Source organism: Amblyomma mixtum, chromosome 2 (assembly GCF_055824585.1).
Source record: "Amblyomma mixtum isolate Tamu chromosome 2, ASM5582458v1, whole genome shotgun sequence".
Taxonomy (NCBI): domain Eukaryota; kingdom Metazoa; phylum Arthropoda; class Arachnida; order Ixodida; family Ixodidae; genus Amblyomma; species Amblyomma mixtum.
Window position 1 is genome coordinate 215,807,207 of NC_143013.1, and position 16,582 is coordinate 215,823,788.

The 16,582-nt window shown below is 45.4% G+C and overlaps 1 protein-coding gene across 2 annotated transcripts in view; it reads left to right on the forward strand.

Moving 5' to 3' along the window:
• LOC149362548 (monocarboxylate transporter 9-like) overlaps positions 1-16,362 on the forward strand; it is a 35,539-nt gene extending 19,177 nt beyond the window's left edge. The window contains exons 3-5 of one of the 2 annotated variants that reach the window (XM_089573097.1): positions 7,383-7,526; positions 11,015-11,878; positions 15,980-16,362. In XM_089573097.1, coding sequence (XP_089429223.1) covers positions 7,383-7,526; positions 11,015-11,878; positions 15,980-16,266 — 1,295 coding nt within the window. In that variant the 3' untranslated portion in view covers positions 16,267-16,362. Of the gene's footprint in view, positions 1-7,382; positions 7,527-11,014; positions 11,879-14,117; positions 14,942-15,979 lie in introns of those variants that run through there. The other variant, XM_089573098.1, reaches the window with a different exon arrangement.
• The last annotated feature ends 220 nt before the right edge of the window (positions 16,363-16,582 follow it).

Consider the following 16,582-nt stretch of genomic DNA (forward strand, 5'->3'; position numbering starts at 1 on the left):
GCGCTTGGTCACTGTTTGCTGTGCGAATGAGTAACGTTAGTTCGCGCCTCGCATCGTCTTCGCCGGGGGCGGCTGCTTCTAGCCGCGCTCATCTACGAATTGCGAAGTCCGCGTGCGCTCCACGTCTGGGGTACGTGAGGGCAGGATGCTCGAGGTTGAGCTTTTGGGCGGTAAATATCGGAAAAAACCGGAAGCCCTTCTTTCCGCGGTTTAGAGAAACATGACGTACCGCTTGCCTCTTCGTAGTTTATTTTGATAATATTCCTCGGGCGGGTAATATTCCTTAAATACGTTGTTTTTTTTTTAACGGACGCGAGCCATCTCCTTCCGACGCTCCTCAAGCTGGCAGTAGCAGACGACGCGCGCATCCTAAAAGCGACCGCAGCGCCACCGCCTAGACGGCGATCGCGTGGGGCCGCTCTGCTCTTTGGCTCGCCGGCGAAGTTTCCCAACTGTCTTTATCTAGAAACGTTGGTCGCAGCCCCTTCAAAGCCTTTTGTTCATTACACACCCCCCGGATATAAGTTGTTCCACTATTGCAGCCTAACGAATCATGATTCACCTCCCTCCCCTTGCTGACACGCATCCCCTTCCGCACCACTTTCCTTCCCCACCCCCGGGGCCTTCCTCCTCGGAGCGAAGGCCCTATTTAATCCTTGCCGATGATGAACGCTTTGCCCAGACGAAGACAAGTCCCCCTTTTTTTTTCTTTTTTTTATTATTAAAAATGTACGCAAACACTGCCCGGACCCATAGCCAACGGCTAGTAACGGGTCCAATGGAAAAAAAGGTATACAAACATGCAGGCAACAATGTACCAAAATAAAGACAGTAAGTTAGTATAAAGAATGCTATACATCACTCTCAACACTTGTAAAAGCATCAACAAAAGAAATACATATATTACAGATTATATAAACTAAAAACTTAGATCAAACAAAACGCGCAGAACTTATACAAAAATTAAGGCATCACAAAAAGCGAAGGGAAAATAGCTGTTAAGTATTTACAAAGCATCACAAGGGTACAACACACAAGAACAGGATAAAATGATTTCAGTGCACACTTTTTAATCACAAACATCCTTAGGATAGACGCATATGTACAAATCTGTAAATAAATCAAGGTATCAGGATTCGGCTACATGCAAATAATATCTGGCAAATATCTAAGACGACTATTAAAAAATGAAAGTATGAACTCAAAGTGTGTCATTCTTTTTAAGGTAATAATTTTTTATTCTAATGGAGAAGTTGTAGGCAGTCTTTAGGTCATGTGGTAGATTATTCCAAACTTTTACGCCCGCAAACTCTAGGAGACGCTCTCCATATACATTTCTTTTCACTGGCAAGTTAAAATTGCCGTACGTGCGGCTACGTGTTGGAAGTGGCGGGATGTTAAATATTGATATGTCAAACGGGAGGTTGTTTGTTATTATTTTATGGACACATTCGGCAGTTCTTTTCTCACGAAGTAAATTGAGGGGTAATACGCGTAGTTTAGTAAATAGTGTCTTACTGCGTACAGTGTAACTAGAAAATGAAATTATTCTAAGTGCTCGCTTCTGTAACTTTTTAATAGGCTCTAGGTATGTGCTATACGTCCAGCCCCACGACTCGATGCAATATGAAAGGTGAGTATGTATTAATGTGAAGTATAGGACACGGAGGATATTGATATCAAAGTATTCGCGCGTCTGGAGAAGAGCATAACAACCGGAAGCCATCTTAGTGCAAGTCGCCTCAATATGATGTTGCCAGTGTAAATGTTTATCCAGTGTGACTCCAAGATATGTAAAATTATTTGTTGACTCAAGCTGGGACTGGTTAATAGTTAATGTAATATCAGTTGAAAGAATTGATTTTTTCTTTGAGTGGAACAGTATGTATTTAGTTTTCTTAGCATTGATTGTTAATTTGTTTGTGAGAAACCAGTCAGAGATTTTTTCCAGTTCTATATTTGCTATGCTTTCAAGTTCGACCGTATGATGAGCAGTAACTACAATGGCAGTGTCATCAGCATACATGATGGCTTTGGATGAAGCTAATACCTTGGGCAGATCATTTACGTACAGTAAAAAGAGCAGCGGACCAAGAGTAGACCCCTGGGGAACCCCTGTGTGTAGGCGCTGAAGGGATGACGAGAAAGATTTCATTGAAACAATTTGTTGGCGGTTTGTGAGGTAGCTAGAGAAAAAGTCAAGCACCTTATCGCGAAATCCATATGTTTTTAGTTTATTTAGCATAATGTCATGGTTAACTGTGTCGAAGGCTTTCTTAATGTCCAGAAAGATAATTGCTGCGAGTCTGTTATTGTGTAAAGCATCATTAATTGCCTGGGTAAGAGTGATGACTGCTGAGCTGGTGGAGTACTGTGGGCGAAATCCGTGCTGCTCTGGGCATATAATGTTATATTTCTCAAGAAACTGATGAATACGTTTGTAAAGAATTTTTTCGAATATGGTATTAATAACACTAAGTACAGAGATAGGTCTGTAACTAGAAGGGTCAGAGGAGTCGCCGTCCTTGAATACAGGAGTAACACGTGCTATCTTTAGGGATGATGGGTATGTGCTGTTGAGTATTGAATGGTTGAATAAATGGCATAATATGGGTCCTAGAACATCAATATTTTCTTTAATTAGCTTCACAGGAATGCCATCGTAGCCTGCCGCCTTGTTTGTTGCTAAATCCATAACGACACACATCACTTCATCTAATTCAACTTCGTGCAGAACGAAAGAATTTAAAACTGGCCGCGGAAGATCACTGCTAGTACTTATATCAGGAAGTTTCGATGCTAGATCAGGGCCAACCTTGGTGAAAAATGTATTAAATTCTTCAACTGTCTGCTCAGTCACATTGGAGGGAAGTATGGAACGTTTTTTAAAGTTATGTGTCACCTCATTTACAATTTGCCACATTTCCTTTGAATTCCCAGTGGCGGCTTTAATTCGGCGTGCAAAATATTCCTTTTTGCGGGCTCTCATTAACGACACTGATTTATTACGTTCGCATTTGAACTGGTACAAGTAATACTGGTTAGTTCTATGATGTAGCCATTTGTGATACCAATAGTCCTTCTTCTTTAACACGTTCAAAATTTCTTCTGTCATCCATGGACAAATTGGCTTGTAACGCCTCGTGGCTGTTGTACTTCGGCTACTGTTTTTTATTACATCCACAAGGGTGGTAATCAGGTTAGAGAACTCTATATTAACATCTTCATGATAGATTAGGTCAGTATTGAGGAATAACAACTTTTTGCGGAATGATTCATAATCTAGCTTTGCGTCAGTTCGCGATTTATTCTCTTTTATTGCAGGAGGTGTGTCTACGTTAACGAAAATCGGCAAGTGATCCGAAATTGGGGTTTGATATACGCCTGCTTGTGCGCCTGTGTCAATATTTGTCAGTGCATGATCGATAGATGTTGCCGAAAAAGTGGTTATGCGCGTCGGAGAATTAATCAAATTGCGAAAGTTGTATGACTGAAGTAGATATGTATAATCCATGGTGTTCATAGAAAGTGTGTCAATATTAACATCTCCAACGATTATAACTTCATTTTTGTAGTTCTTGGCTAAAGATGACAAGATAATTTCCAATTTGTCAAAAAACATGGAAAGACTTGAGCTCGGGGGTCGGTAAACTACGCCCACTACTAGTCCCCATTCAAGTTTCAGAAATAGTGCTTCAAGTTCAGGCGAACAAGATGAAAGTGATGATAAGATAGTGTAATGCAGGCTATCAGTAACAAACATCGCCACACCGCCACCACGAAACTGCGAGTTCTGTGGCTGTGATAATGTCGTGTAACCAGGAATTGTTATGTTTTCGTTCTTTTTCAGCCACGTTTCCGTGGTCGCTATGATTTCAAAAGACTCCCCCTGTTCAACGATAAACGAAAGTAGGGGGCTCAGGTTTTTGTTGAGACTGCGAACATTACTATGAAGTATAGATATGTTTGTTCTGGAAGCCATTATGAGCTCAAGTCAGGGTGATTATCACTTTGTGCTTGTGTCCCATGGGCCCGAGTTATTCTTTCTAGATCTGCTTCGCAGGTCACATGAACCACCTTCGATTTTTCTGCTTTCCTCATCAATATTTTCCCTTCAGACACCCAAGCAAACTTCCAGCCGACGTCCAGAAACGTTGGCTCCAGAAACGTTGGCTCTAGCAACCTGAGGTTTTCCCCTCCCTTGTTCATTTTGTGATCACAACAAAGAGCGGGATATAGTTGGTTCGCCCCCATGTGACGTCAGGCTAAGGCTCACTCGTGGTATAATTTCCATCAGCATCCGGTTTTAGAGCGATTGAATTTAAGGCATAACAAGAGCCACGTTCAAGTCGTTGAAGGTCTCTAACACTTGTGCTATCAACCTGTGGTGCACGTTGGTGAACCCTACGTGGTCGAGATCTATCAGGTGCCCTCTACTATGGCTCGCTTCCTAACCGTTCCATCCGCATTAGAAGAGAAAGCTGCAAGGACCATTATATTTATGAGCCCGTTCAGTGACATTCAGAAGAGTATGTCCCAAGAATTAGACTGTTGGCATCATTCGTTGTGCTGCTGCACTGTTCCTGAAGAAGAGAGCAAGCGTGAGCTCTGAAGTGAGGAAAGAGTTAAATAACACCGTTGTATTAGATATTTTCACCAGGATAAAGAGCACAGCCATCGGCATTCTCTGCATTTAAAAAAAGATTCAAAATTTTTATTCATCATTGAGTACAAAATACCAAGTATGAACTTCTGCCTTCTCCAGCTGGTCATTTAAAAAAAAATCAAGGGCGATTGATGTGATTGAATTGGAGGGGAATACGCTTGCATACCAGCTCCGATTTTGTCAGCGCAGTGATTCGTGGCGCCATCTCCGCGGGAAGACGCAAACTGCGCCACAGATATGCAGAGTCTTCTCTGTGTAGCTCCTCAAATTAGGGCTTGTGGTGTAAGCACAGCGCAACAGTCTGCCAGGTGGACAGACCGTTTACAACACGCCATTCTTCCGTTTGAAGCCATATGGCACCACTTGTGCCCTCCGAACAGGGCGTTTTTACGGGCCTCGTAAGTCGCCGGCGTTTATGCCTCGACGCAGCAGTGGAAATGTCGCAGGTGGCTGCCGAATCTGTTCTTCCTACAAAGATGTGAAAAGGCAGAAAAAATGCGTGCTATATTGTGGATTGGAACAATTGCGACAGAGAGTTCAAAGCGCCGGATCCGATTGTTTACGACATTCACAGAACCGAACTGCACAAGGACGTACTACTCCTATTCGGGCCCGTTCGCCATCTACCCTTTACAAACGGGCGAACGCAACAAACATGTTCGCCAGCGCTACATAGCCAATACAGAAAGAAATTAAGGTTTCGATCTTCGAAAATCACAAAGGGTAAGTGCACAACGTAGCCGCATGAACAAGCTTCTCCGCCACCGAAGCCGTCACTTCGTGCTTCCATTTGATGTGCAGTGTGCTGAGACCCCATTGCTCCTCAGTTAAGGTGTACGGCCATTCATAAAAGGAGCCCTCGAGGCCGAATTAGGAACGAAAAAAAAAAAAAGACGACTTACGGTCCTACACACCGCTGCTGCATATTGTGCAGTGCATAGCCGTGCGAGCGGACAACGCTTGCCGTCAATCCGCGTATTGCTCGCCGTCTTGGTGCTGCTGTTGAATTTCGCTCCAAGTAGCGTGGTTTTCATGGACAATAATCGGAATAAAGCATTTTTCGTTATTTCTGCTGTGCTCACTTCTTCGCGGTCCATGCGATACAGTCTCTAAAACTGACTCCGGCTGATTACTTACAACCAACGAGACCTCGAGCATTTTGGTGTCCGCATATCGAGCATGGAGCGTACCACAGTTTCATATGTGAGGCTGACATAATTGTGAACTTCATGTAGCATGAACGCGTTGCCATGCGAGCGTTAAAACAATTATATGACGGAATTCTTGAGAACAATTGCATGGCAGCTTGTGAAGGCTGCTTGATGCATGGTACTGCTTACATGATTAGGTAACATTTAGTGTACCTATTTATTTTTGTCGCACTCCTGTGTTTAACTTACCAGTAAAAAATATTTTAGGTTTCCTAAGCCGCTTTAACAGGTTATAAACAAATGCGTACAATGTGCATGCGAGAGTTTTAGAGCGGTGTCTCTATGCATGTACACGATGCGACAATGACCTGTGCTGCCGCAGGAGCATTAAACCTTGCCGTTTTAGATAATAACAAAAAAACAATAATCAAAGCCTTTAGCGGACGTAATGAAAAGCATTCAGGCGATCTATACGTTGCCTCGAACAGGTGGAGAGCTCTGGGGCTCTCTGCGTCATGAAGCCCGTTCACGCTTTCGCGCATAAAATGATCAAATGAGGGTTCTTACATGTTCTTCGAAGCTTCGGACCAACCACAGTGCCGTCTTCCCACTTCTTTACAACCGTAACAGCCGAAACACTGCCTGTGAGAACCGAAACATCAGACGCATCAACCGGCGCGACTAGCTGTCAGGAGGCGTGTTATGGCGGCGTGATACCTGATAAAAATGGTAGCCCCATGAGAAGGCTCTGTGAAGCGTCTATACGTGCGACGACAGGCTGCGGTGATGGCCAAGTGGTCGAAAATAGTCGCCAGCGGAGCTAGACTGTTCGCGCCGCCACGGGCTGGCATCCCGTCCTAGAACATTGGCGATTTTTATTTATTTATTAAAACAGTGTCAAAACACTACTCACCCACATACGACAGACACCGGCTTTCCTTAACGAATGGGCTTCCAAACTTCCAATGCTAACGCATTAAAACACTTTCCTGTAAGAGCAGGTAATCAGTACTGTCCAGAATTTGCTTCGCGCTAATATGTCTAGGTGCGCTTTCCTTACGCGGTCTTTGAAGATCCGGGCCTATAAGAAAAAAGTGTGTGTGTGTAGGGGGGGGGGGATTTTTTATACCGCTGTTGACTTTTTTTACGCTATTGCACACTGCTCGAACTGTCTGGTTTAACAACCACAAATAAATAATTAACAGCAAGCGAACACAGGCCAGCGCTCGGCATGACGAGGGCCAAGAACGACGTTCTTAATCTGCGAAGGTGCGCTGGTTGAACTGTGCAAGTGAAAAGCACTCGTGCAGGGAAGGGGCAGACTCACCTTTAAGATTTCGACGGAGCATTGCCGATTGAGGGATGTAGCGGGGAAGTATCCAATACCCTCAGTTCTGCAGCGACCACTCGTTCGATCGTGAGGCGGCTGGTAAGCGCTCCACTACAAAACCTTGTTTCGCTACGACAAAGGAGATGCGTTGCGCAAAGGTTATGCCAGCGTATAAGATGACACATGCCGCATTTTCGATGGGAGTGAGGCAAAAGTTTGTTCTTCTTTCTTACAGGCATCGTGTCCGGCCCTCTTTGCCAGAAGTACACGGCCCCACCCGTTATGTTCGCTGGGAGCATCATCATGGCCGGTGGAATCATAGCGTCTAGCTTTGCACCTACCATTACGTGGATCGCTATAACGCAAGGAATAGTATTCGGTGATGCATCATTTTTGATCATTTAATAGCAAGTAAAAACACAAAAACCGATTGTTTGGTACATTCTCTCCTACTACATAGTGACGGTAAAATGTGAATCGACATGCCCATGAATTCTGTAAGACGATCACGGCATGCGTCCAAGTCAGGAACGCTGACGATATACATGCAACTGATACACAATGCTGAAGGTTACAATTGGCAGAATATGTAAAAATGTCCGCACCAGTTCTACGACATTCTTACTGAACATTACGTAGTACCGAGTTGTAAGCGGTAACGGGATGAAGTGTTGTTCCTAGCGAAGCGATGTACAATGGCGTCAGCCGTCGCGAACCACTGCTGCTGCTACAGTACATGGGCGCGATTCAGCATTGTTATTTAGGAAGGCTTTTGTGTTGCCCAGTTTCGGCAGCTTCAGTATTCAGTCATGTTGCGTTATCAGACGGGTAGCCCTCTACTAGCCCCCTATTCCGACGCGGTAGCTTTAAAGTTCGCGTTCAGCGTTAAACACAGCGCCCTCCTAGCTTCGGCATTATGTCGAGAAAGCAGATCACGTGTTGATGTATCAAACAAAAATAATTGAAGAGAGGACTTGTAATGTTAAATAAAGTTGTGCGCATCTCTCGAACGTCTGAAATTTGTGAGGTATTTGAGTTTACGTAAAGGAAAATTGCTAAAATTTTAGTAGTGATTCGAATCCACGATGCTAGGGTCGCTAGCCAGGCACGCTACCGACTGGGCGAAGCAGAGACGCTGATTTGGCTGAGGTACTAAAGGGGGCGGGGGTGATGTAAGTGTGGGGCTGGCTTGAATTGAAGCTTTGCGATGTGGTAATTAGTGGAGTGAACAAAGGGCGTGCTAATCAGTCAGATAGAAATTAGAGTAACATAGCATGCACTGGATGGGCGGCGTAGAATTGTGACGTAGCTGTGCTCATCCAACTAGAGTTAACGGGGACAAGAAAATATTGCTTGCGAAAGCCGGATGGGATGGCGTGCTAAAGAAGCTGCCATGAATTGGGCGCAGATGAGAGTAGTGTGGTGAAGTTGTATGATTGCCAACGGATAAATCAGCGCCATTAAAGTGCCGAAACTTGCAAAATTTTGGGGGAGGGGGGAGAGCTTGCGTTCTACGTTGCCTCCTACGAATGGAGTACTGCAAAATTATCGACCACAGGTGCTGGGAGAATTTTTTGCAGCACGCTGCTTGCATGATATTCCGAAGCACGGGATGAATACAAAGTTTTTGGCGACGGGCCGTTTGATCCAACTTAGCTAGCTGCTCATTTATATGCGCGAAAAACTGCTGCCTGGGTTGATGAAAAGATTGAACTGATTATGTGTTCAGACATTTTTACGGGTCCACGAAAATCGTAATAAATAATCCACAGCATTAAGATGTGAAATATGAAAAATATGTGCAGAAGGAAACATGGCCGACACAATACCACATATTCACAAGCTACGCCTTAATGGTTCGACGCGAGTGCGTTAATGGTTTAATGCCCATACATGCGGAATTGGTCATTCTCTACTTTACATTATTAAATCAATGCGAACCTTCATGCCACTCCTGGCACAGTGGTGCAGCGATTAATCGATGCGCCACAGCCCTGCCGTGGCTGGGGCTGTCACCAGTTTAGCTTGTGCAACCCAGGTTGCTTCTCCCGAGCAACCCCTCGCGACCAATAATTAATTTATCTGCCCCCTGCAACGGTGGTCAGCTTGCTCCCAATCTAGTGGGCAGGTTGTAAGACGCCCCAAGGTCATGTACCTAGCTGTGCCACCTAGGCTGCTGCCGCAGGGATTTTTCACTCAAAACGCCGCCGCCGAAGACATCGACGATGACGTCGGATTTTCCGAACAACTGGAGCCTTAACGCGTTCGCGCTAAAATTGATAAAACTAGTACACAGTCGTTGTATTATGTCTCGGGTCACTAGGTTCTTAGCGGAGTAGAAGAGCGAAGCACTTGCGGTACACAGCTTATTTTGAAACGAATTCAAGCGCACAACAACACGCACACAAGAGAGGAAAGACACAGGACAGGTTGCTAAAATTGCTGGAGGGTGAAAACCTGCCTTGCTCACCTCAACATAGCAGTTACTAGCAGCTTTAGGGGTGCCGTAAATAATTTCACAGCTCGACGTGGAAAGTGGCGAGCTTGATGCTTCTATTTTGGAAACGTTCTGTAGTAGGCACAGAAGGCAAAACAAGAAACCGAGGCCTTTCATTCGAGCTTCCGTGTCTAAAAGAATGCAGCAGCTAGCTCCACTTCACATTCTACTGTGTACCTGTCTGGAGAACGCAGGTCAAACCTTGCAACTTGTTTTTTATGAGCGCCTGCTGCTCACACAAACGTCGACAAGCTGCAGTAGCTGGTTTGTGTGGTCCTCACATAGAGTATGGAAATAATTGCTATGCGATTACTCTGATGTTATTACATAAATAAAAGTGCTGTGTGAGCCGCGGATGTGAATTTATAGAATAGGGCAGTCCATATGATACGAAAATGTGACATGTGGTATGCATTCGATTATAGTATGGAAATCAGGCGAGGTTTAGTGCATTTTGCTTGTTTCTCCCGGAACCTTTCTGTACAGTTTTCCTCTGATGTATAAGGCATTGCACTGAGTCTGATATATGTTATATTTTCATAGTCATTGGTATAATGTGTGATGCACAGAAAATGCAAAGAAGTGTTGTAGCCCACAGCTGGTGGGCATTACTTGGACTCGAATGCGAAATATAATCCACATTCGGTACAAGGATAAGTGAAGCATTACTTGCGTGAAATGCAGGTCTTTCAAATTTTCTACACGTCTTGACTGCATAGCTTATATAGAGTACCAATATTCTCAGTTTACAGATGGACAAGAGGAACAATATAGAATAGGGAACCTTTCACCATAGAAGGTGGTGGCATACACTAAATCCTCGTGATAACGGCAACCTCAACCTTCTACTAAACGCCCAAGGTTCTCATCAGCATGCAAGTGCCACGATGAGAATGAATTTTACGGCACCCATCTATCGTTTGTGATAAGATAGAACCAGACTAAACTTTATTAAAACATTCTTGACATTTCCCTTCTAATACCTCCAAGAGATTTGTCCAGATTTGGCCAGATTTGGTTAATCACCACCAGAATCATGACTACGTCCACTGGAGCACAACTGCAGGCAGTTGGCAAAATGTCATCCACGTTGTGTTGTCTATAATGCAAGTGCCGCGAGCCAATTACCCATCAGGTACGTGCATATACCACTAGATATGGCTATCGGTGTTGGCAGCAAATGCATTGATATTGCTTTCAATGGGTTAGCTTAACGCGCTCCCCGGACGTGTTAGTGGTTGTGGTAGCAGCTTATTCTTCTTCGCACCGCGGAAAGGAAGAAAGAAAACAATCAAAAGGTCTAGGCCGTTTGAGCGTACCTGTGTTAATTGCCATGAATTGTTGCTTTGTTTTTTTTTTTCTTTTTGAAGGCTTAGGATCCGGCTTGGTGTTCATGACGCTCCCTGTATACATAAGCCAGTACTTCGACAAGTACAAGGGTTTTGCCCTGGGCATTACATACACAGGCTCGACCAGTTCAGCCTTCGTCTTCCCACGCCTGCTGCTCTTTCTGGAACAGACGTACAACTTCCGCAGCAGTGTTATGATCTTCGGCGCACTCATAGCCCACGTAGTAGCCATCAGCCTTCTCTTGAAGGAACCGCTATGGATACGTAAGAAGCGAGCCGAAGACAGCCGAGCCTTGAAGCAAGCCAGAATGGTCTTCACTATTCAGAAAGAGACAAACCAAGATCTCACGAATGGGGAAGGGAAGAAAGGGAATACAAAGGACAAGCAAAAAAAGCCAGTGAATCCGTGGGGTCTTCGGCATGGCCTTACTGTGCTCGAGTGTCCTATGTTCTATGTGGTGATGGTGACTTATCTTGTTTTCGGCTACAACTTCGACGTCTTCATGGCCACAGTGGTCGACTTCGCCATCGACAAAGGCACGTCGCTGGAGGCGGCCGTGGGTCTAATACCGTTGTTTTCAATGACTGACACGTTCGGCCGTCTGTGCATCCCCTTACTCGCCGACAAAGGCTACGTGACCCGCAGCTGCCTGGCAATGCTGACTTACTTATGGATGGCCATTGTGCTACAAACCTTCCCGCTAGCCAGCGGCTACTACCAGGTTCTGGCTGCCTGCCTGTGCCTCGCAATGGCCATAGGCTGCGGCGTCACCATGTACCCGACCTTAATGGCAGAATACATGGGAATCCAGAGGCTGCCCCTTAGTTACGGCATCGTCGGGACGGTGGCTGGCCCTCTCTTCATACTCAAGCCTTTCTTCATAGGTAAGTTTTTCTGTATATACAATTGAGCACAGCTTCTTAGAATACACTTGATCAAAACTGAAGGCCTGCATAGTGTGTTCTAGAATTCAGCGTTGAATTAAAAGGCCTATGGCGATAGTTACTACTTCTAGCAGTCTGTGATTTGAGAAGATTCATAACTAGAGATCATATTTGCATTTGCATGCAGCCGTAATTTCATTATAGAGAACTAATATGAGTGATGCATACATTAAGAAATTATGCACGGTATTAAGAGGAGCTCTACATATTGTAATAATGTTTACGTCACCAATACTGCGGGTTTGATTACAGCGATCTTTGTCTTGCATGAACTGCTCACGCAACAAATATTCAGACAGAAGCCAACAGTAACCGAAACCAAGCAGCTTCTATCGAGCTTTCGCCTTAAAAAGGTCACTGACACTGAAAAGCCGAATAACAAACACATTGAATCTAATTTGCGTTGAGGCTATGTACAATCTTTTACAAAAAATCTCAGGCCGCTGTGAATGGGGTGAATGGGCCAGGAGCGTCTTCGCTCCGCTATCACGGCGCTGCCACTGCTGGTGCGTGCCGCCGCCCCATTGCGCTGAGGATAAAGACGGCGAGGGAAACATGCCCATCAATCTCGGGCGTCCCTTGTGATCCCTTGATAGGAGCACCAGTGAAAAACCGAGTGCGGCGTTCTTTGGATAGCCCGTTGTGCCTTTTGAGGTGCGGGCCAAGCACCTTTATTGCGAAAGCAATACTACGCCAAGTGTCGCCTCTTCGCGGTACTGACGTCATACCAGAGCGAGAGATGGGGCACAAAGTCGGCTCTTCAGCGCGCCGCAGCTAGACTTCGCGGCCGAACGACAGTTGGCGGTCGGTCATGTGACTAGTGACGTCATACCAGAGCGACAGATGGGTCTCCAAGTCGGCTCTTCAGCGCGCCGCAGCTAGAACTTCGCGGCCCGTCGACCACCTGCGAACGGCGGCAAGCGATTGACGTCATAGAAGTTGCAAGAGCTTGCAGACCTTGCTGCGGCGATGGATGTGTGTTGCAGCGTGGGGTATGACGTCATCCACAGACTTCCGGGCATTATCGGGTGTAGAGAAAAGTAGCGCCTGCTTGCCGGTTCTTCTGTATTTTTATTTCGTGGGTACACATGGACATTAGCAATGTGCACAACCCATAAGCGAAACACATAGCGTAGCAAAGGGGATATTGCTTTCCCAATTGCCTAGGCTTAACCAAAGCTAAGCCCCAGCAATTTTTTATTTATTTTTCTGCCATAACTAATATCTGTCTGAGTGCTGTGGCCAGAGTGAAGCTGCCCGGTGCTCTTGGAACGCGCTGTGGCGTAGAAAACTGCCAAATCGCCAATATTCTTCTTTAGTATATTTTCATACTACACATTCAGAGGCCCAAGCCTTTGCATTATCCTAATAGATGTTTTGCGCATTGTGTCGGGTCGACCGCCAATTTTTCATATTTTAAATGTGTTGCGTTTTCTATTGGGAACACTAGATTAATATCTAACCCTGACTTGTCGCAGGGCACCCCAATGTGGTACGAAGTTGCAAACTGATATGTGGGCCATTTAGTCATCGTTATTAGAACAAATGATGAGAAGCGGCAATTTTGTCCACAAGGCTGCCCTTCGGAAGGGGCACGTAACTGTCGTTCTAATACACAATATTTCAAATACGTCCTAGGCCACGCTTCACTAAGGAACGACTATATATTTGTGCTCATCGTTGCACTCTTTTTTAGTAAATTCGTAGTAGGACTGTGAAACTATTTGGTAATTGCAGGACGTCCGCCCTCCCTGTTTAGCCGATAGACTTACAACCACTCTCCCACTCTGGATAGTGCCTAATGTTTGGTTGATTTTGATGTCCTGTAGAATATTGACTTATTCTGTCTGTGCCCCGTTCCATGCACACTTGATCCAGGCACAAGTGGGTCAGGTCCTAATTGGGCGGCACAGTAACGCGAGTTATTACCCTTAATGCGGAATCGGGTAACTTTAGGAGATCACGGGCACGAGATGATCAGCTTCTGATATTCTAGATAACCTTGATGATCTCGAGATGACCACGGGCAGGAGATGTTGTTCTTTACAGAACAAGTTCATCAAACTGGACGAGCTGTTGTGAATGAGCTCGGAATGAAAAAAAAATGAAATCGTAATGAACAATCGCATTGGTGTTCCGCGCTATAACCGACTTTCTGTGCATGAAAATATCTCTACAGTGCCGGGAATATTCGCCTGCCCACCGCAATGACTGAAGCAAAGCGCCGGAGCGCGGCGGTCGTGAGAAAAGCACGGAGCAGGGACAACGAGCAACGCATTAGGCCTCCACGTGCGCTGCTATCAAGGAACGCGCTAGATGAAGGGCATGTTTCTCTCGCCCTCTTTAGCCTCGGAGCCAGAGAGCGGCGGCGAGCGCCGTGATTGCTGAACGTACCCGCTCTTGCCCAATCACAGCAGCCTGAAGTTTTTGTAGCGAAAGCTACATTGGCCTCGTACTTGCGATTTCGCTGTGGCGGTGCTCCGAGGAGGCACAGAGACCGGCCTTGAGCAGTTGCCTAGTAACCGCCGCAGCTGGCGGACGCCGCTTGCTCGCCGCGCCATCTGGCATGACGTCACACCGCGCGCCTCGCCGCGGAGCCGCCGCCGCCGTTTGGTATGACGTCACACCGTTTGCCTTGTCGTTGCGCTCGCTTTCGCTCGCTTCGCCAGCAATGTCGCATGCCAGCTTTCGCTGCGTACATCCTGGCATAGCAGAGCTAAGCCACTGGCAATTGTTTTTTATCGGGACTTTACATGACTATAGATTTGAGCAATAAAAAACTGACTGGTAATAGCAATTTATTAATTGATTATTTTCATGCAAATACTATAATATTCAATAAGTGTCCCTCACACAGGTACGTTGAATATGTGAAATGAATAACAACTTCAAAACTAGAACGTAACATGCACGAACAGAAATATTATGGTCGAATAAAAACAAACACATAACGCTCAGCACCCCACTGCAATATAAAATATTGGAAACAAAAATGGAATTAAATCACTGAAGTAATGAAATAAATGCCTGCTGCAAAGAAGGCAAAAATAATGCGCAGGAAGAAAACTCAGGAAAGTTTGTCAAAGAAAAAAACATAGCTGAAGGCGCTAGTTATTAGGTACTCTTCAATACAACATATATACATTCACTGGAATCGACACTGCTTAACAGGGACCGAAGTATGTTTTTGTTATCTCTTTTTCACCACGGGATAAAAAACGTTTAGGCACTCAAGCTGTGGCGCTATAATTGGTGCCAAAGCTTGAGTGTGTTACAGGGTGAGCGCTATGAGACAATAGGCATCATACCATTGTTGCTCCTTAAAGACCAGGAGTGAGCGCCCTGCGCCTTCTTAAGAAAAAAAAAACATTCTGCGCGCTAAAATTTTCTTCTCATATCCAGGAATACGATGTTTCATTAGCGCGCTCAGAGACTCAGTGACGCAGTAAGCTGCAAAAAATTGACCTTGCTCTTTCTCGCTGTCCAAAGGGCATTCCTATTGCTCGCAATTTAAGGTACGAAGAAGCTGCAATCCACTAGGAATCCGGAGGGCAGGTACTAGCGTGCTAAAGATAACTTTTGCAGCACACAAAAGCATGGATATACAGTACGAATTAAAACTGAAGCGCCTATAGAAGTCCGTGTATTACCTTGATGCTAACTTCGTGTAGTTTTCTTTTGTGAGAGTTCCTCCGGCGCAATTTCATAGCTCTAGAAGAGAATAACACGCGGACGAAAGAAAGAAAAAAACACTACCCACTACCCTGAACCATGGCTTTGCTCGAGTGGAGGGCCACGTATTTAACATGACTACCTTCTTACAACGCTACCTTATGCTCACTTTGCTCTTGTTTGAGACCTACATTGCATTTTGTTTTAGTGCGAGTGCAGCGCACATGAAAATTCTGCCGCCCCCGCCAACTTTTCCTTAAGAGCAGATGGTGTGGGCGTGATAACTGTCGCTAATTTTATATCGCCTTCAATGCGAAAGTTAAATGGAAATCTGCACAGTATATGCATAGATGGTGCTCTTTCACACAGGTTACTTCAGGGACTATGTCGGTTCCTACGACAACATGTATCGTTATCTCTCCGGCGGCGTGTTCTTCCTGGCCTTGGTGTGGTTCGCCGTCGTCTTGAGCGAGAGCCGTAAGCAGAAGGCATGGAAGCCGACATCTGCCTGTGCCACCGAAGCCATCATCGTTGCTGGTCATGCCTTTTACTGCAATCCGGGCTTTGTGGCCACGACGGATGGTGCCAGCGATGGTAATATTTCTGAGCCCGAAACCAGAAAGTCGGACATTGAATGTGGCTACGAGTGCAAATAAATCAGCCACGAATTCATAGGCACTGTGTCGCGCTAGATGCAGCTACGAATCGAGGAGTTAGCTCTCTACTTTTTTTTTGTAAATAAAGCTCTCTTTCTCCACCTGGAACAGAATCATTCCTTTTTTGGCGCTATAATTATGTGGTAATCATAAGCTCCATCAGCCACTCGTCAGTTCAGTCCGCCACCATAAGTGTCCAGACCCATCTAAAAGCGCAATGCACACCAAGTAACCCTGAATGCTTGCTTCAGCTCAAGGTGAGTCAAAGTTCATCTAGCCATGGTGGTCACTCAGCGATGTTTTGTATCAACAAACG